Below are 21,793 nucleotides of genomic sequence, written 5' to 3' on the forward strand. Positions count from 1 at the left end.
TACATGATACCTGGGTATTCTCCTTTTAATTACAATGTCAGTAACTTTATACCAGCTAACAATCTTTATAAAACATTTCTCCATTTAACTGGTATGGTTGCTGTCTCCTGACTGGACCCTGGGGTTATGTCCCAAAATATATAGAAATATCTTTAAAAAATCTGCAGTAGTGGCAAACAATTTGTTACATATATATTTACCATAATTAAAAAAAATTTTTATAATAATAAAATTGAAAATAAATGGAGAATATAAAAATACAAAGTGTAAAGTAGAAAAAACAAAGCTAACGTGATGTGACATGCGGTTCTTCTCACTTTGGGATGTTTATTTTTGGATGCAAACTAAGCACTCAGTGGGTGGATATATGGATAAAAAAAGGGGGAAACGATTTGTGAAATGATGATTTTGGTGCAAATCAACTAAAAGCTCAACAGCAGAAAACTGAGATTTCCCATGGCATGAAGGAAGAAAAAGAAAAACATTGTGTAAAATAAACATTACAATAGATTGAAACACCCTTTCCAAAAAAGCAAGGACAATTTTAGCATTACTGGGTTAAAGGGTCCTGACCATTTCCCTAACAATTCACTCTGAATGCCAATAGGTGGGGCCAAGCCAGGTAGGCTGCTGCACTGGGAGCTGCAATGGCCTGGAACAGGTGTCAGGGGGAGGAGGGTGCCCTATGTTAATTAAATAAATTATCCAAAACCATGCTAAGCTCTGGAAGAACTTCGCCAGTAAATTACTTTAACCACCTACATGGTGCAAGGGGGAAAGGGAGGTGAACAACAGAACAACTGTACCACCATTCTCCCTGTGTTAACGGACAGCACATAAAGCCAAGCATTAAAACTACATGAAAATCAGTTTGGCACTGGCATAAGGATACACAGACAGGTAAATGAAAGAGAATTTAGAGTAGAGAAGAAAACCCAGTAAATTGATTTCTGACAAAGGCAATTCAATAAGAAAGGAGAGTCTTTCAAGACATGGTGGTGGGGCAACTGGATATCTGCAAGGAAAAAAATGAATTTATACCCTTACCTCAAATCATACACAAAAATTTACTCAAAATGGGTCATACATATAAATATAAAACTTTAAATTTTCTAGAATAATACAAGTAAATTTTTTAATTTTTTATCTACGACATGTCTGATTAGCAATAAGCATTTGACTACCATTTACTAAAACTATCTTTTTGGGTTTTAGTATAGAAAAAAAGCATTAACAAATAACGTCAGAGTAGGGATAATTTGTTTTAATTGCCCTTTTTATCAACAAAACAATAAATATGTTAAAATATAATCTTCTAAATCAAGGAAAACTTCCTCACTTGACATAATAACGATTCTAAAAGCATCAGTACGTACCAGAATCTTCCGTGGGTTCAGTTTTCACTTTGATGGGACCACAGCTGAAAGGAGACGGGAACTCTTATCAAACTACCCAATGGTGAGCGCACACACTTGGTATGTAAATCCACTGAATCTCAAAATAGTGCAACTACTCACCTGACCTAGTTGAATGCAAAACTGCCTCAACTGTGAAATGTACACATTTATTTCTTGTGCAAATAAAAGCTGTCAACTGAACTGGGTACTTTAATTAACCTCTTGGGAAAAAAAAAACCTTAAGAAAATACAGTAGCATGTTAACTTTCACATTCCACCCTACTGTCAGAGCTTCCTATTCAGTGTGGTCATCAGGTCCACCTCAGCTTTACCTAGGAACTCATCAGAAAAGCAGAACCCCAAGCCCTACCTCAGACCTACCACAATCACCAAAAACCAAACCCAGTGCCGATTCCAACTCATAGCAACCCTACAGGACAGAGTAGAACCGTCCCATAGAGTTTCCAAGGAGCGCCTGGAGATTCGAACAGCTGACCCTTTGGTTAGCAGCCATAGCACTTAACTACTAGACCACCAGGGTTTCCAAGACCTACCACACTTGTTCGCAAATAACGAACTGTAAATAACGTGCCCATGCATGTTGACATATACAGCGTGCCTAGGAAGATAACATGCGAGGAGGTTGTGTAGTTGGCCAAAAAATGTGTAATGTGTGCGTTATTAATCAAAAACTCCATTTTCACAAAATTCCCACTGATTCAACTGCATATGAAACTTCTGAGACGTGTCACATAAGGCCTTTTAATATTCTAATTATAATAATAATCTTTGTCAGATATGAAAATAGAGTAGTCCTGATAAAATTGTGTTTTACCTTCCACCTGGAGATAGTATGGACCTATCAGAATCTGTTACCATCACACGACCACCTAGGAACCAAAAACAAAAAATTAGGTTTAGGTTTTCTCAACACTTTTGAACATGGCTAATATTTCCACAGGGCTTAAATACAAAATGAAATGAGAGAAGGAGGTTCCCAGCTCAGGGTCACATAAAATTAATACAAGGTTAGTTATAAAAACAGCATACTTTGTCCTCCCCATAAAAGAAGATAAATCAGGGTAACAATCATCCAACCAGCAGCTTCCCTTCTCTCCCCACCTGTCAACACCTTCCCTTCAAAGAAAAGGGAATATATGGAAAATTGTAACTACTCTTTAACTGACAACTCACAAGTTTCAAATCACGTTTCTAGAATAAAGCACTTGAAAAAACAGAAAAAGGCAGACCAGGTCCAATCTAGAATGCTTCAGGGAAAAATACGCCAGTCACAAAAAATTCTAGATTTTCGATTTGGTGCTTCCTTAAAAAGCTAGAAATAGAACTACCATACAATCCAGCAATCCCACTCCTTGGAACATATCCCAGAGAAGTAAGAGCCTTTACACAAACAAATATATGCACACCCGTGTTCACTGCAGCACTGTTTACAACAACAAAAAGATGGAAGCAACCAAGGTGCCCATCAACGGATGAATGGATAAATAAATCATGGTATATTCATACAATGGAATACTACGCATTGATAAAAAACAGTGATGAATCTGTGAAACATTTCATAACATGGAGGAATCTGGAAGGCATTATGCTGAGTGAAATTAGTTGCAAATGGATAAATATTGTATAAGACCACTATTATAAGAACTCAAGAGATAGTTTAAACAGAGAAGAAAATATTATTTGATGGTTATGAGGGGGGGAGGGAGGGAGAGTGGGAGAGGGGTATTCACTAATTAGATAGTAGTTAAGAACTACTTTAGGTGACAGGAAAGACAGCACACAATACAGGTGAGGTCAGCACAGCCGGACTAAACCAAAAGCAAAGAAGTTTCCTGAATAAACTGAATGCTTCGAAGGCCAGCGTAGCAGAGGCAGGGGTTTGGGGACCATGGTTTCAGGGGACATCTAAGTCAATTGGCATAATAAAATCTATTAAGAAAATATTCTGCATCCCACTTTGGAGAGTGCTGTCTGGCGTCTTAAATGCTAGCAAGCGGCCCTCTAAGATGCATCAATGGGTCTCAACCCACCTGGAGCAAAGGAGAATCAAGGACACAAGGTAATTATGAGGCCAAGAGACAGAAAGGGCCACATAAACCAGAGACTACATCAGCCTGAGACCAGAAGAACTAGATGGTGCCCGGTTACAACCAACGACTGTCCTGAAAGGGAACAACAGAAAACCCGAGGGAACAGGAGAGCAGTGGGATGCAGACCCCAAATTCTCGTAAAAAGACCAGACTGAATGGTCTGCTGAGACTAGAAGAACCCTGGTGGTCATGGTCCCCAGACCTTCTGTTAGCCCAAGGCAGGAACCATTCCCAAAGCCAACTCTTCAGACAGGGACTGGGCTGGACAATGGGACAGAAAATGATGCTGGTGAAGAATGAATTCCTTGGATGAAGTAGACATATAAGGCTATGTTGGCATCTCCTATCTGGAGGGGAGATAAGAGGATAGAGGGGGTCAGAAGCTGGTGGAATGGACAGGAAAAGAGAGAATGGAAGGAAGGAGTGTGCTGTCTCATTAGGGGGAGACCAATTAGGAGTATATAGCAAGGTACATATAAATTTTTGTATGAGAGACTGACTTGGTATGTAAACTTTCACTTAAAGCACAATAAAAATTAAAAAAATATTTACAGCTTTGGAAACCCTATGGAAACCCTTTGGAAATCCTATAGGAGCACTATGAGTTGGAATCGACTTAATGATAGTAGGTTTTGGTTTTTTGGTTGTCTAACATTAAGTTGAATCCATTTTTTATTTACAGTTTGAATATTCAAAATGCTGAATGTTACAGTAAGTAAAGAATGTTTAATTACAGAACCTGTGCCATATTCCAAAATTATACTTTATTATATTTCACTTTAAGAGTTTTATAATACTATACAATTTGTAATTATGATTGATGGTAAAGTGGCACAAATGTTTATCTGAACATATGAGGTAGGATTCTTTATACCGTAAATAACAGAATATGTAGCCCCAAATAGTCTGAACAGTAATAACCAGTATCACTTCTGGGTCTGGAAATATGCTCTACTTTACATGAGCCTTGGTCCAGTGTTCAAAAAAGCCACCATGGCCAGATTCCTTCCTCCAAAAAAAAAAAAAATTCTGGATTTTAAAAATCAAAAACAATTTTTTTAAATTCTTACAACACAAAGAGTGAACCCTAATCTATAGATTTTAGTTAATAATAATGTATCGGTTTTGACTGATCAATTGTAACAAATACACCACAGGAATGTAAAACCTTAACAGAAGGAGGCACAGGCTGGAGGGCTACATGAGATCTCTCTGTACTTTCTGCACGATTTTTCTGTACATCTAAAACAGCTCTAAAAAATAAAGTCTATGAAATAAATCTTTTCTATCTCAATATCAGAAACCCTGGTGGCATAGTGGTTAAGTGCTACAGCTGCTAACCAAAGGATCAGCAGTTCGAATCCGCCAGGCACTCCTTAGAAACTCTATGGGGCAGTTATTACTCTGTCCTATAGGGTCGCTATGAGTCAGAATCAACTTGATGGCACTGCTTTTTTTTTTTTTTTATCTCAATATTATAAAGGATGTATTCATGAAAACCACAGCTCACATCATCCTTCATGATGAAGGACTGAATGCTTTCACGCTAACACGGAGAACAGGTCTACTCTTGCCACTGCCATTCAGTACTGCATTACGTGTTCTAGCTGGAGAAACAAGAACAAGAAATAATAAGCAACCAGACTGGAAGGGTAGAATTAAATTGTCCTCATTCACACACAACATGATTCACTATATAAAAGAATGTCAACACAGATTCCAAGGCAATTCAATGGGGAAGACAGCCTTTTCCACAAATTGTGCGGGAACAACAGCATACGCATATGCAAAAAGATGAATTTAAACCCTTACATTATAAAATGAAAGCATGCTCAGTGTCATTACCCATCACAAAGATGCAAATGAAAACCACATCCCACATACGAGGTTCCATTTCACTCTCACTAGGATGGCTAAGATAAAAAAGTTAAAAAAAAAAAAAAAAGTAAGAAATGTTGGCAAGGATGTGGGGAAATTGGAACACTTATCCACTGCTGGTGGGAATGAAAAATGGTACGGCCATTGTGGAAATAGTGTCGCAATTCCTCAAAAAAAAAAAAAAAGAAACTGGGCCTACCACATGACCCAGCAATTCCACTCCTAGGTATATACCCAGAAGACTTCGAAGCAGAGACCCAAAAGAGACTTGTACACAATGGTCATTACAGCACTATTCACAATAGCCTAAAGGTGGAAACAACCTAAATGCCCATCAACAGATGAATGGATTAAAAAAATGCAGTTCATACGTACAATGAAAACCTACTCTGCCAGCAGGAGAAAGTGAAGTATTGATAGCCCAGAACTGAAACAATTCCCGAAGCCCACTCTTCAGAGAAAGATTAGACAGGACCATAAAACCTAAAATAATCACAAAGAGTCTACTTCTTAGTTCAAGCAGACACACTGCACCCAATGGGTGGCTCCGGTCCGGAGGCAGGATGAGAAGGTAGACAGAAGGGACAAGAGCTGGATGGATGGACATGAGAAACCCTGGGTGGAAAGGGGGAGTGTGTTGTCACATCACAGGGATTGCAACTGCTGTGTCTGTATTTTTGTATAAGAAATTAACTGGAGCTGTAGTCTTTCACCTAAAACACAATTAAAAAAAAAAAGAAAGAAACTATTTGGTATGGGGAGGGGAAGTAAGGTTCCAAGAAGTAGAACTTGAATTTGCCACGAAGTAAGCGCTACGCTGAATCCACGTGGATGAAGTGAGGCAGCAGCCTCCCACCATCTCACAGGTCCTCAGTCTCTCTCTAGCACTCATTTTCTGAGTATTATTCGCCTTATGTCTTTTTATTATTCTCTACACAATACAGTACTATATAAAACTATTTACCTAACATTTCCATTGTATTAGGTATCAGGTGATCTAGCTAAAGTATACGGAAAGGTGTGCATAGATTATATGCAAATTTATGAAAGAATTGAGCATTCGCCAATTTTTGTGTCCATGGGGGGGTCCTGGAACCAATTACCCGCAGATACCGAGGGACAACTGTACTTTCTATGAACCATCCTACTACTACATGTTATGTTCTTATTGTGGTCATTTTGTGAACTTTTCTCATCTTTTCCACCTGACAATCGGCACTCAGAAGCTTTAATGCTTACACGTAATCGTGTGCCTCCTCCCCACTGAGTTCTGGGCCTCACACTGCCTGGCCTCTGGCTAGCCTTCAGCGTACATTAGCTCAATGAAGCCTAACGCAATGGAGGGCAGGGTCAGTGTGTGAGAGGACATACTGTAAACATCAAACATGGAGAACATCGTAAAGCAAACAAAACTAAGTCTCCAATTATTCAGCTCGCTAAAGCTGTTACTGGTTTATATAAACACCTAATCTGACACCTCAAAACGTCTTATACGATTTTCTCAACAAGGAAAATAAGAATCATCTTTCATTAAAATGTATTAAAATCTGACAAAAGGGGCCTAGGAACCAAGCCAGCTGTCAGGTAAGCAAAGCAATAACTTACCTAGATGCTTCTTTGGCTCTAGGAAAGGTCTGCATTAAAACAAAACAAAAACTATATGTGAATACAGAAAACAAAATTTTTGTAAAGAAACAATTCAAGTGACTTTTAAGTTTAAAAACAAGATCTTAAAAATACACAAAAATAAGCTAACTACTCAACTTTATATGAAAAAACTACTGGTGGGTGGGAAGGGAGAAAGCACTTCACCTCTTAATGATAAAAGAAATCCCTGCTTTGTTCTCCAAAATCCATTTCAGGGTTGCCAGATCATAATTCTCAGGGTGTTTAAAGGCAACTCCTTCCGGAAGCCCCTGCACGACTACAGCCGACTGGTCTCTTAGCATCTTCTCATAGGGAACAGGTACCACTGTCGATTTGCCCAAAGCTTTTCCTGGGGGGAAGGGAGGGAAGCAGGCGGGAAGAAGAAAGAGGATGAATTTCAGTAACGGTAGCGAGAAAAACTAAGCTGTGTTTAGTTTATCATGGCTTACTGACACTTAGGCCTTTTTGTAAAATCTGAATCCAAAACTACTCTGCAGTACTACAGGACCCTATTTCCATCTTAGGACAAATTTTAAGTCATGAATTGATTCAAAAGGCCAAATTGGAAAGTATATAAAATGTTTTATTTTAAAACCTACACAAAAGCAGAGGAACAATGGCTGATCTCTTTCATTATTCTTTTTGTTTAAGATGGTCCTATCCCGGTATAAACACAATCTTGTCATATATAATTCTGCATAAGAATATGGAAGCCTGAAAACTCCAACTGTTACTATAAAACGCCAGGCAGGTTTTGGTTGATACTCTTGTTAAAAACTAAGTAACACAATCTACATTCTGAGACGGGTGTATCTGTCAGCCTATCTGTGCGGATCAGGCAGTGAGCCCCACGAATGCTGGAAAACCCACTCCCAGACTTGAATTTTGCCTATAAACCATCACAACCTGTGTTCTCCCACTTTTGACCGTTTTCTTAAAAGAGGTTTGTGTTTCAAAAAAACACTTTGTTGAATCATGTGACTGAATTAACAAAAGGTGGTTTTGCTGGCACTCATATCGAAATAAACTGCTCTAATAACTACATTTGTTTCTGGGTTCTTCCAAAACAGAAACGGTACACAAGGTTTTTCCTGCTGTTAACCCAGTATTTGGAAATTAATCCACTCCATTTGTGAAAATGAGCACTCTATGACTTTTGACATTAATTATGTAATTCACCCTGCAAAACCCTGAAGTGCGTGATCTTACCATAGCAGAAACAGAAATAGTCCTCGACAGTCTTCCTGAGAGTCTCGATCTCCACGGCATCCACACTCATCCGGTTTGCCTGGCTGGGAGACTTCATCTTGTTCATCTCTGCAGCCTTTTCTTCTTCTTCAACACCTGTAAAGTAATTAATAACTGAAAAGACCCATTTCAAATATCTTCATATTTAGCCTTTAGTAAGGGTATTGTTTCTTGTACTCTAGCCAAACATTTATAATTTATTATAAAAATAGAAAGGATAAAGGAGAGAGGGCTAATTTTTTAATGAAAACCTACAAGAGAGAAATGAGTTCAATGTGGAAGTAACATGAAATGGTGATCATCCCTGAAGTAAGGGTAGCTGTAACTAAAAATATAAAGCACATGTTAGCAACCTGAAGTTTGAAGTTTACAAAGTAATTTATCAGCTATAAATGTAAACATGAAAAGACTGCCACCACAAAAGACTCTCCAGGGAGGGGAGGGATGACCAGGTGGAGCACAGGGCATTTTTAGGAAAGTGAGACTATTCTGTACGGTACTATGGAGACATGACATTTTTATGCACTTGTCAAAACCCATAAAAATACTAATACTTCTTTATCAACTTTGACAACTGTATTGCAGTAATGCAAGATGTTAGTAGGAGAAACTGTAGAAGAGGAGGTATACGACAACTATAAAGTTCCTGCAAGACAGCGAGAAGGACAAAACCATGAGACTCACAGCTACTCCATACCCTACCTCCACCCTTCCTTCCAAGCCATGCCACTTCACCTTGGCTAGACAGCCACTGGCCCACCCCACTGCCACCCTGGGTCCCTCACACCCCCACCCACCAGTTCCCACTGCACCTTTTCTTTTCCTTGCTCTTTTTCCCTCATTCTTCCTTTTCCTTCTCCTACCCATCTAGCCCTATACACCAACTCTAACCCTTTCCACTGGGCCTTGCCTCACCAAAACGAGTACAGAGCAGCTGGCCTGCTGCCGCTCTGGGTCCCTATGTCCCCATCCATCAGTTCCCACTGCACCATTTTTTTTCCTTTCTTTCTGCCGCCCACCTAGCCCTGTATACCACTTGTACCCCCAACTGTAAGGCCACAGCATACCGCAGTGGCTAGACACCCACCAAACCACTGCCACCCCAGGTTCCTCCCCCACTCAGACCCACTGCATCAATTTTTTTCTTCTTTCCTTTTTTTTCCCTCTTTCACCCTCCCACATATGACCCCTCAGCATCCCCTTCCACCAGTCCCCAGGTTCATCTTGCCCCCATCTGCCAGTCACTCTTCTACTTTCTCTCTCTTTTGTTCACCCTACCATCCAGCCCCGTATGCCACCTTGTGTTCCTGCTGGCACTCCCTCACTTCCTGCCACCACAACCAGACAATCCTCCACCCATGCCTACCATCACACTGGAATCGCACTACCCCTCTCTTCCCACCATTCAACCTGGTGCTGAGCAGAAGGAATCAAGCCTGTATGACTCACCGTCCAACACCTCCACATCCCTGGAGGGGGGCTGTAAAGACTCCCACACCGCTGGATCAACACCAGGAGGCAGACAGGGCCCACAAACACCTCACCAAACTAGTGCATGGCAAAGTGGGCTCACCCTGCCTGCTGACGCCTGCATGCCCAGACAAGGTGGTGAGAGCTACTGTGTCCACGGACAAGGTAGGGAGCTACCGTGCCCCAAACAAAGAGCACGGCATGCCCACAACGCCCACCCTAACAAAATAATACAAAGAAGGAGGATGAAACAAACGATCACAACGTCAATAAATACGGAATACCTTAACGTCTCAGAGACGGCAGACAATATCAAAATATTTTAAAAAGCAGGACAAGATGGTTCCAGCAAGTGACCAAAATAAGGAAACAGAGGATGTTCTGGTGGAAGAAAAGACAGTGGGACAACCTGAAATGCAGTTCAGAAGCCTTGTATTTCGGGCTCTCCAAAAGATAAAGGAAAACCAGAAAGAATCATGGAAAACACAGACAAAACCAATGAAAACATACCCCAAATCAAAAAAAAAAAAAAACCCCACAAAGCAACAGAAGAATTCGAGGAAATAATACAATAACAAAAAGTCCAAATAAATAAACAATTAGAAATCATACAGAAACAGCAACTAAAATTCCAAAAGATAAGCAACAAAATGTCAGAGATGGACAATTCAATACAAGGTTTTAGGAGCAAATTTGAAACAATGGAAGACAGAATCAGTGAGATTGAAGACAAATCTGTGGAGGCCACCGTGTCCGAAGAAAACTCAGAGAAAAGAATGAAGAAAAGCGAGGCATTATGTGAGACCCAATCAAGAGCAAAAATTTGCACATCATCAGAGTCCCAGAACAGGGGAAGAAAATGGAAAACACAGAGAAGGCTGTTGGAGATTTGCTGGGAGAAAACTTCCCAAGTATCATGAAAGAAGACAATGTCATCAAGAAGCTCAACGAACCACATATAGGACAGACTCTAAAAGAAAGTCACCAAGACGTGTAACTACACTTGCCTAAACTAAAGACGAAGAAAGAATCCTGAGAGCAGCTTGAGAAAAATGAAAAATCACTTACAAAGGGGAAACAATAAGACTAAGCTCTGATTACTTGGCAGAAACTATGCAGGCAAGAAGGCAACGGGATGACATGCGTAAGATCTTGAAAGAAAAAAACTGCCAACTAAGAATAAATGTATCCTGCAAAACTCTCTCTTAAATACAATGGTGAAATTAGGACATTTCCAGGTAAACAGAAATTAAGGGAATTCGTAAAAACAAACCAAACGTACAAGAAATATTAAAGGGAATCCTTCAGTTAGAGAACCAACAACAACAGACAACAAGCAGAGTCTAGGACACAGGAAAGCATCAGCCAGATACCAACCTAGGTAAAGAACTCTCAATAATAAAACAAAGCTGAAAGACTTAAAACAGCGAAAGAGAGACATTAATCTGTAAAGGAAGACAATGTCAAAATAATAAAAGGGGGAAACAAATGGTATAGGTATAAAACTGTTGAATGGAGAAGTCAAGGTGATATCATGTGATAAAAGACTGGTTCAAACTTAGGAATATAAGGGTAATTTTCAAGGTAACCACAAAAACTAACAAACCTACTCATCAGAATATAAACAAACAATAACAAAGTCTCAGTAAACATAAAATCTATGAAAACTAAAGAAATGAAAATACACCAAAAAAAGGATCTCCGCACAGGAGTGAGAGAGACATAGAAAACACTGGCACCACAAAATGACAGCAATAAACTAATACCTATCAATAATCATACTGAACGTAAACAGTTTAAATGCTCCTGTAAAGAAAGTGTGTGAAAGAATGGATTAAAAAAAAAACATGACCCATCAAGATGCTGTCTACAAGAGACACACCTTAGACACAAAGGCATAAATACATTGAAAATCAAAGGATGGAAAAATATATAAACCAAGCAAACAGTAACCGAAAAAGGACAGGAATAGTCATGTGAATCTCAGACAAAATCCACTATGAAGACAAATTCACCCATAAAAGACAAGGAAGGATATTATGTAACGATGAAAGGGACAATCCACCAAGAAGACATAACCTTAATAAACATCTATGCACCCAACAACAGCACTCCAAAATACATAAAGCAAACTCTAACAGCACTGAAAAGAGAAATTGACGGTTCCACAATAATAGTAGGAGACTTCACTCTCAGTAAAGAACAGAACATAAAGAAAGAAGCTCAAAGATACAGAAGGTAAGTCTTCAGGCCACAATCAGCCATCCTGACCTCACAGACACATACAGAACACTCTGCCCAACAGCAGCAAACCATACATTCTTTTCCAACACACGTGGAACATTCTCCAGGACAGGCCACATCCTAGGTCATGCAGCAACCTTCAACAAAATCCAAAACACTGAGACAATACAAAGCATCTTCTCTGATCATAATGCGGTAAAAGTAGAAATTAGTCGCACGAAGTGCAAGGAGTAAAAACCAAACATGGAAAGTGATTAACACTTTGCTTAAAAACCACTGGGTAACAGAAGAAATCAAAGATGGAATCTGAAAACTCCTAGAATCAAACGAGAGTGAAAACACATCCTACCACAACCTTTGGGACACAGCAAAGGCTGTGCTCAGAGGTCAATTTATAGCAATAGTGCACACATCAAAACATCAGTTATATGAGAGAGAACAGCAAAAGAAGCCCACAGCCACCAGAAGAAGGGAAACAGTAAGAGCAGAAATAAATGAAATAGAAAACAGAAAAACAATAGAGAGAATCAATAAGGCCAAAAGTTGGTTGTTTAAAAAGATAAAACTGACAAACCACTGGCCAAACTGACAAAAGAAAAACAGTAGAGGAAACAAATAACCCAAATAAGAAATGAGATGGGGGACATCACAACAGACTCAACTGAAATAAAAAGGGTTATAACGGGATACCATGAAAAACCATACTCCAACAAATTTGAGAACCTAAAAGAAATGGACAAATTTCTAGAAACACACTGTTTACCTAAAGACAAACTGAGACAGAAAATCTGTACAGACCCCTAACAAGAGAAGAGATTGAAAGTAATCAAAAAAATTACCAACAACAACAAAGAACCCTCGCCCAAAAGGCTTCACTGTAGAATTCTACCAAATATTCAGAGAAGAGCTCACACCAGTACCACTCAAACTATTTCAGAGCATAGAAAAGGAAGGAATATTCCCAAATTCATTCTATGAAGCCAGCAGAACCCTGATACCATAAATCCAATTACAAATCATAACCGACAACGCACAAACACCGTAAGATAAACTAGGTATCTGGGAGCTCCTGGAAATTAAACACTGATGCTCATCAGGAGACTACCAAAACAGTAAAAAGAGAACCTACAGACTAGGAAGGAATTTTTGGCTATGACATATCCAACAAGGGTCAAATCTCTAAAATCTACAGAATACTTCAACACCCGAGTAACAAAAAGACAAATAATCAATTAAAAAATGGGCAAAGGATATGAACAGACACTTCACCAAAGACGACGTTCAGGCAGCTAAAAGACACGTGAGGAAATGCTTGTTACCATTAGCCATTAAAGAAATGCAAATCAAAACTACAACGAGGTACAATCTCATCCCCAACCTACAGGCACAAATCAAAAAAACCAAAAATAACAAACATTGGAGAGGCTAAGGGAAGACTGGAACTCTTACACACTTGCTGGTGAGAATGCAAAATGGTACATCCATTTTGGAAAACAATACAGAGCTTCCTTACAAAGCTAGAAATAGAAATATCATACAATACAGCAATCCCACTCCCAAGAATATATCCTAGGGAAGTAGGAGCCATTGCACCAACAGACATATGCACACCCATGTTCACTGCAGCATTATTCACAACAACAAAAAGATGGAAACAACCTAAGTGCCCATCGACAGAGGAATGGATAAACAAATTACAGCCCATACACACAATGGAATAGCAGGCGATGATAAAGAACAATGGTGAATCTGTGAAGCACCTCACAACATGGTGACTCTGGAGGGCATTATGCTGAGTCAAATACATCAATCACCAAAGTACAAAAATTGTACAAAACCACTATTATAAAAACTCAAGAAAAGGTTTACACACAGAAAAAAAAAACATCTTTGATGGTTAAGAGGAAGGGGAGGAGAGGAGAGGGCAAATCACTAACTAGATAGCAGGCAAATGTTAACTTCGATGAAAGGAAAGACAACACACAACATAGGGGAAGTCAGCACAACCTGACCAAGGCAAAGCCACAGAAGCTTCCTAGATACATCCAAACACCGTGAGGAACTGAGTTTTTGGGGCTTAGGGCTGGGAATCATGGCATAACATAGTTCATAAAGAAAATGTTCTACATCGTACTTTGATGAGTAGCAACATATTGAGAGCAAAGGAGAATGAAGAAAACCAAAGACACAAGGAAAATATCAGTCCGAAGGTCTAATGGACCACACGAACCACAGCCTACATCAGCCTGAACCCAGAAGAACTAGTTGGTGCCCAGCAACCACCACGGACTGCTCTGATAGGGATCATAATAGTGGGTTCCCGACAGAGTGGGATACAAATGTAGAACTAAATTCAAATTCGCAAAAAGAGGATCAGACTTACTGGTCTACCAAAGACTAGAGGGGCCGGGGCCCCAAAACTATGGCCCACGGACCCCCTGCTGACTCAGAACTGAAGCCACTTCTGAAGTCCACCTTTCAGCCAAGATTAGACAGGCCTATAAACAAGCAATAACACATGTGAGGAACTTAGTTCAATCAAGTACAGGAGATCTAACAGGCAATACCTGCCCGAAAGGAAAGACTAGAAGGTAGGAAGAGATAGTAAATCTTGATGAGTAAACACAGGGAAACCTGGGGTGTAAAAGGAAAGGAGAGTGCTAACACACTGAGAGGATTGCAACCAATGTCACAAAACAATTTGTGTATAAATTTTTAAGGGGGGAACTAATGTGTGCTGTAAATTTTCACCTAAAACACAAAGTATTAAAAAAAAAATTATGGGACCTAATTTTTTAAAAAACAGATCATCAAATACAACTAAAAATGCACAAAGAACAGACTACAGATCAGATAACTGGGACCTCCTAAAAGTTAAGTACTTACGCTCATCAAAAGAGTAAAAACAGAACCTACAAATTGGAAAAAAACCTCAGAAATAACGTATCTAGTAAATGTCTAATCTCTAGAATATACAGAAACTTCAACAACTCAACAACAAAGACAATGTAATTAAAACATGTGCAAAGGGCATAAACAGACACTTTACCAAAGAGGATATTCAGGCGGCCAACAAACACATGAAAAGATGCTCTCAACCATTCCCAACTAACCCATTGCTGCCCAATCAATTTTGACTCCTAGCGACCCTACAGAACAGAGTAGAACTGCCTCGTAGGGCTTCCGAGGAGTGGCTGGTGGGTCCGAAAAACAGCTCTTTTGGTTAGCAGCCATAGTTCTTCAGCCACTGCGCTACCAGGGCCCATTAGAAAGATGTAAATTCAAACTACAGTAAGACACCACCTCACCACTGCGAAAATGGTGCTGATAAAAAAAAAAAAATGCTAGCAAGGATGTGGGGAGATCAGAGCCCTTATCCACTGCTGGCCGGACTGTAAAATGGTACAACCACGTAGAAAAGAGTGTGGCATTTCCTCAAAAAGTTAAAAATAGATATACCTTATGAAACAGCCATCCTACTCCTAGGTATAAACTCTAGAAATCTCATGAACAAGACAATGACAGGCATATGACACCTGTCATTGCAGCAGCATTCACAATAGCAAAAACACAGAAATAACCCGAGTGCCCAACAATGGATGAATGGATAAACAAAGTGTGTACACACATACAACAGAATTCTACACAGCCATAAAGAACGACGACAAGTCCTCGAAACGTATGTAAATGAATCTGCAGGACATTATTCCATGTGAAATAAGTCAATCACAAAATGACAAATATTGTATGATTGTACTTTTATAAAAAGACAAGAAGGGATAAATATACAGAGACCGTTGCTCATTGGTGGTTACCAAGGATTGGGGTAGGAGGGCACTCTCAAGATAGCAGACGCTTGTTATTTTTGGTGATGGGAAAGGCACCACTGAATGTAGGTGAAGTGCACATATCCTGACCAAAGTAAATGATGTCACCAAGGAGTGACAGTAAATTTTTTAGTGCCTTTGCTCAAAGGTCTAAAAGCTCCCCAATTCTCCCAACTGGAAGATCCCAATATTCCTTTAAGATTTTTGACAAATCGATCCCACTGAAGGAGTGGGAGGCCTATTTAACTTCGTGTGATGCTGCAAAAACCTCGTCCGCAAGGAAACTTGTTTTCAAACATCAAGAAAAGAATTATTCATCTGAATAAGAACATTTAAGCAATCCTAATTTCTCTACTTTCACTCTAACGTCTTCCACCAATGCAGAGTAATGCCTTGCAAGGGGCAGGGAACAATAAATATTTACAATTTTTCCTAAATTCTCCAGTAATCACCCTTATATAATTTCAGTGATTCACTCTGAGCATTTTGAAATGACCCCTTGGACATTTCAGAAAGTGGTATTTAGCTTAGAAGTAACTTTCTGGCTTAGAAGTAACTACGGCATGTCTTACCCATAAATATTTAGATTTAAGATTTATGAAAGACAAAAGATAAAAATCAAATGCATACAGTATTTTACGAAATCTTTCTGAAAATCCTTCCTGGTATTGACGAAAGCACGTCCTCTCTCTGTTCCAACGACAAACACATCTGTTTCATACACAGCAATGCAGGCCACTTCTGCCTTGGACTTGGCGAGTTCTTTACACTAAAATACAAATAGAAAACATTATGGTCTATACAGATGTGTAAAACCACCATTTCTGCTGGATGAACAGAAAAATCTAACAGTTAACCTGCCTCAACAGATAATCCAGAACCACATGAAGTTCCTACTTTCTGGCCTTCCTTTATGATATACAGGAGAGAGTCCCCATTTTTAAAAAGGTACCTGTCTTTCTAAATAGTTTTTGCCCCTGACTTTAAACAGAGAAAAAAACAGCATTTATAAGAAAGAAAGCAGAAATCCTTTGCAATCTGTTGTAGGCCTGAATCCCCAAGAAATGGACTCCCAGATTTGCATGCAGGCTTCCTGGAGAGGACTCACAGTAAGACCTGGGCTGAGGGGAGCAGGATGGAGCAAGGGAGAAACTGTATCAGAGGCGCCCTAGAGCTGGACGGCCCTCCCCTGGGGAAGGCAAAAATCTTGAGCAAGGTGGCGCCACTGCTCTCAGACACTAGGAGATTGAGAGAGTCAGTCTTGAAAGGGCATGGTGGCCCAGACCTCAATATCACTATATAATCCCATCTCCAAAAGTACTTCCACATGGATATACAACTGGAATCACATTTATGTGAGTATACTATTCACTTTTATTGGGTATATTCCTATGAGATTAAATGTTCTTTAAAAACTTAACTGAGTTTATAATACTCCATTTTATGAATATCTAATTTGTTTATATTTTCAACACTATTAAAAACGTTGGCGATTTCAATTATCCCTCCTAAAAATAATATTACAGGAATGACCAGAACTATATTTATGTCCATCTCAAATGACTTTCTCAGAAGAGAGTCAAAGACATGAAACAACTGAGTCAAAACCTTAAATACATTCAGGGTTCTTAAAACCTACTGCGAATTGTTTTTCTAAGAAGATTCTATCAGCTCACACTCCCATCTTCACTGTAAGAAGAGCTAACTCACAAATTCTAGCAAATGCTATTATGCATCTTTTTCCAGAAACATATTAAAAGGTATAAAAAAAAAAAAATCTTTTTCCAGAAACATATTAAAAGGTATATACATACCCAAAAGAACTGAAAACAGGGACTCAACAACAGATGTGTGCACCAATGCTCATAGCAGCATTATTCACAATAGTCAAACGGTCCATCAACTGATGAATGGATTAAATGTGGCATATACATACAATGGAATACTACTTCAACTATAAAAAATGAAGTTCTGATACCTGCTACAGTATGGAGAAACCCTGAAAATATTATGCTAAGCGAAATAGGGAAACCCTCGTGGCGTAGTGGTTAAGTGCTACGGCTGCTAACCAAAGGGTCTGCAGTTTGAATCTGCCAGGCGCTCCTTGGAAACTCTATTGGGGCAGTTCTAGTCTGTCCTATAAGGTCACTATGAGTCGGAACCGACTCTACGGCACTGGGTAAGTGAAACGGACCAGCAACAAAAGGTCAAGTATTGTATGGCTCCACTGTTTTTAAATATGTAGAACAGACAAATTCATAGAGACAAAAAGTAGATTAGAGGTGACCAGGGGATGGGGAGAGGAGGAAGCGGGGAATTACTGTTTAGTGGGTAGAAAGTTTCTGTTTGGAGGGATGAAAAAGCTCTGGAAGCAGACAGTGGAAATGGCTGCATGATACTGTGAATGTGTTTAAAGTCATTGAACTGTACGCTTAACCGGTTAAAATAGTAAATTTTATATGTATTTTCCCACGAAAAAAAGTTTTTAAATTTTAAGTATGATAACCAAAATCCACTCATTATTAAACAACATTGTACATTAGATGAGTTTCTGTAATCATATCCTTTGCCCATTTTTTTCTACCATGTTACTGTTTCCCTACTGACCCTTCAAATTACACCATGGATTTTAAGCACTGGAAAGCTGTTTATGTTAAAAAAAGAAAAAAAAAAAAGTTAGGCTTAGTGAAATACGTCAATCACAAAAGGACAAATATTGTATGATCCCACTTATATGAAATATCTAGAACAGGCAAATGTACAGAGACAAAGTTTATTAGAGGTTACCAGGGATGGGGGGGAAGGGTGAGTTTTTGCTTAGGGGGAACTGAGTTTGTGTTAATGCTGGTGGAAAAATTTGGAAATGGGTAGTGGTGATGGCTGAACATAATGAAGGTAATTAATGTCACTGAATTGGACACATAAAAAAATGATGAAATGGTCAATGTTTTCTTACATGTATATTTACTACAATTAAAAAAAAGATGATTTATGGAATTAGATACATAAGCACATATATTTTGTTTTTGAATCCATCCTAATTTTGTCCTCTTCTTGTTTATCTAGAATGTCATGTGGCGCATGAGGTAAGGCTATGCATTGTATTTTTTGGCGGGGGGGGGAATAGCCTATATAGTCTCAATATCATTTGTTGAAACCTACAGCTTTCCTGTGTTTTTTATTTTTACTTCTGGATAATATATTTAAAAAGTCATCTTAAATAAATAATTTTATACCTTCTGAGATGATTAGAAATCTTTTGAACTATAATAAAGTCACGTAAAATCACAGCAGAGAACCTCTGACCTAGAGATGAACCAACAATTGTTTCCAGCATGAAGATTAATGGCATACTACAAATTTGTTATGATTCACTTATGTGCTACGTACTGTCTTCTCACCTATAAGGAGCTACTATTTACTTACCTTGCGATAAATGAGGGTGCATTCTTGCTGTACTATTCACATGCTTAGTTGGACAATCCTGTCACCAAAGGCAGTACTTAGGAAACAGCAAGACAAGATTCAAGTGTCTAAGGATTAGACCAAAGATATCTACGGGCCAATGGAAGGATGAAGCCAACCTCGGTGTCTTTAGCACTCTGACAAGCCAGTCAAGAACTCATTATTTTATAGATCTATAATTAGAACACTTTGTAATATACAACTAGGAACGTGAAAAAAGACTCCTACCCCTGCTCACGCACAGGAGATAAAGGCTGAGAATAATGAAGCGACTTTGCCAAAGATGAGAAGACTATAAAGACATTCTAATGAACAGAATGACCCTAAAGTACCCTCTGCAAAGAATGGTATTTGAGAAAACTATCTTAATTTCAACGAGAGTAGCATTTAATCTCTAAATTTTCATTTAATATTAACAGCCACAAATGTTGGCTGGTTTTAAGATCACAAGGCAGAAATATGTGACATTCAGAAAATAGCCAGATATCACCACTAGCCATTTTAAATTTCTCTTTCAAGAGGTAATTTTTTAAAAATTAACTCTTAAAACAATAGAAAGAAGGGGAAAAAATGCCCTAATGGGGACAACAAAAAAACTATCATGTCATACTGAATCCTGTACGGTTAAATTGCTGTCTAATACTGGTAAACCACTGAAGACAGGAAAAACACACAGGTGTCTTCTGCTTAGCATTTTAATGTGTCAGAAAATACCTAAGTCTATGAGCTCAAATACTGAGTTTCCATCTGTTTAGCCAGAAAAACGATTAGCAAATTTATTAGTACCATTACATACATACATAACAATACAAAATTATAGCAAAGAATAACACTTACTATTTCACTGTAATTATGTATATGGTAGGTATTTTAAAAAAATAAAGAGTTAACACATCAGATAGTTTAGTAAGAACTGTGAATGCTTTCTTTAAAAGTCAAGTAAAATAAGGAATAGGTATAAAAAGGCAGATGTGCTCTCATGGCCCAATGTTCTGGAAGTTTTCTTTATACAGACACATTATTAAACACCAGCAGCATGTTATATTATATTACACAAACTCCTTTGGGTAACCTTCAAATATTACACACAAATTCAAACACTTGTAAAACAAATGATTGCCTAAGATATTGATAAATAGAAATGTAAAAAACTAAACATTTAGGTAAGTTAAGAACAATTCTCAGCTGCGGAACAGGTGCAGAACGTTAAGGCCATCTTACCATTGACTCCAGAGCAGACATGAGGAACGTCACCACCATCCTGCTCTCGGACGCCTCCTCGTCTTCCACGGGCAGAGTAGACATTGCTACTTGGGCCATGATTCCCTAGGCAAGATGAGTAATAAGAAAGTGAACGGCAGCACTCCAGTGTCTTGTTCTAAACGCAAGTTTAGAGCTGTGAGGGTTGCATCCTCCAAAGACTACCTAGCTTTCTTACACGAGAAAAAAAATAAGGCTCAGAAAACCAGACCAGACCAAACCCAGTGCCGTCGAGTTGATTCCAACTCATAGCGACCCTATAGGACAGAGCAGAACTGCCCCCTAGAGATTCCAAGGAGCGCCTGGTGGATTTGAACTGCCAACCCTTTGGTTAGCAGCTGTAGCACTTAACCACTACGCCACCAGGGTTTCTAAGGCTCAGAAACTAAGTATTATATTTGTCCAAGGTTCCGACTCTATATAGAACCCATCCCTTAATTTTCTATCTAGTGTTATTTCCATAAAATTGGGTCAGCATCACCCCCAAAACAAATCCAGACGGTACGCTAGAACCAGTTAAAATTTCTCGTGAGCGAGAGGACGAGGCGGTGCGTTCAAAACCCAGTGAGAATGGATCTGCTTTGCCACAGTATTGGATTCAAGGTTCCATCTCTCCCAGGCACACAGGGACAGAGAGGTAAGATGGTCACGCAGACTGAGGCTGGGTAAAGAGAACTTCTGTCTTTCTCACTAAAAAGGAAACAGGCTGCGGGGCATCAAGTACACCCGTGATAACACAGCCTTTCAATCTCTTTAGAAAATATTTTCTGATACTTTGGTAACAGCAAAGGACCTGAGCGAAATTTCAAGCACAATAAAATAATCAACCATACAGAAACACTCTAGCCAAAATCTAAAGCAAATTTAAAAAAAATCTTCAGATACTAAAAAAAATTGTTTTTTAGCAAATTAGATACCTGTTAAAAATAGAACAAATTCTATTTGTTCAAGGAACCTTGGTGATGCAATGGTTAAGCACTCAGCTGCTATCAGAAAAGTTCGACAGTTTGAACCCACCAGCTACTCCATAGGAGGAAAAACCTGGCCATCGGCTCCCGTGAACATTCCAAACCGTACAAAACCCACTGCTATCAAGTCAATTCTGACTCATAGTGACCCAGAAGGACAGAGCAGAACTGCCCCATTGGCTTTCCAAGGCTGTAAATCTTTACGGAAGCAGACTGTCACATCGTTCTCCTGAGGGGCAGCTGGTGGGTTCAAACCAACGACCTTTCGGTTAGCAGCC

At 39.1% G+C, this 21,793-nt stretch overlaps 1 protein-coding gene across 26 annotated transcripts in view; it reads right to left on the minus strand.

Moving 5' to 3' along the window:
* Positions 1-21,793, minus strand: part of LOC100666482 (general transcription factor II-I) — a 143,706-nt gene that overhangs the window by 86,450 nt on the left and 35,463 nt on the right. For all 26 annotated transcript variants that reach the window (XR_010323726.1, XR_002787383.2, XR_002787382.2 and 23 more), the window contains 7 exons: positions 20,509-20,613; positions 16,453-16,591; positions 8,243-8,377; positions 7,199-7,382; positions 6,992-7,020; positions 2,233-2,287; positions 1,377-1,420 (listed from right to left, as the gene is read on the minus strand). Coding sequence is in view for 23 of the 26 variants with exons in the window: in XM_064296089.1 (XP_064152159.1) it covers positions 1,377-1,420; positions 2,233-2,287; positions 6,992-7,020; positions 7,199-7,382; positions 8,243-8,377; positions 16,453-16,591; positions 20,509-20,607 (685 nt within the window). In the remaining 3 variants the exon portion in view is untranslated. Of the gene's footprint in view, positions 1-1,376; positions 1,421-2,232; positions 2,288-6,991; positions 7,021-7,198; positions 7,383-8,242; positions 8,378-16,452; positions 16,592-20,508; positions 20,614-21,793 lie in introns of those variants that run through there.

The sequence above is a fragment of the Loxodonta africana genome, chromosome 12 (assembly GCF_030014295.1).
Source record: "Loxodonta africana isolate mLoxAfr1 chromosome 12, mLoxAfr1.hap2, whole genome shotgun sequence".
NCBI lineage: Eukaryota > Metazoa > Chordata > Mammalia > Proboscidea > Elephantidae > Loxodonta > Loxodonta africana.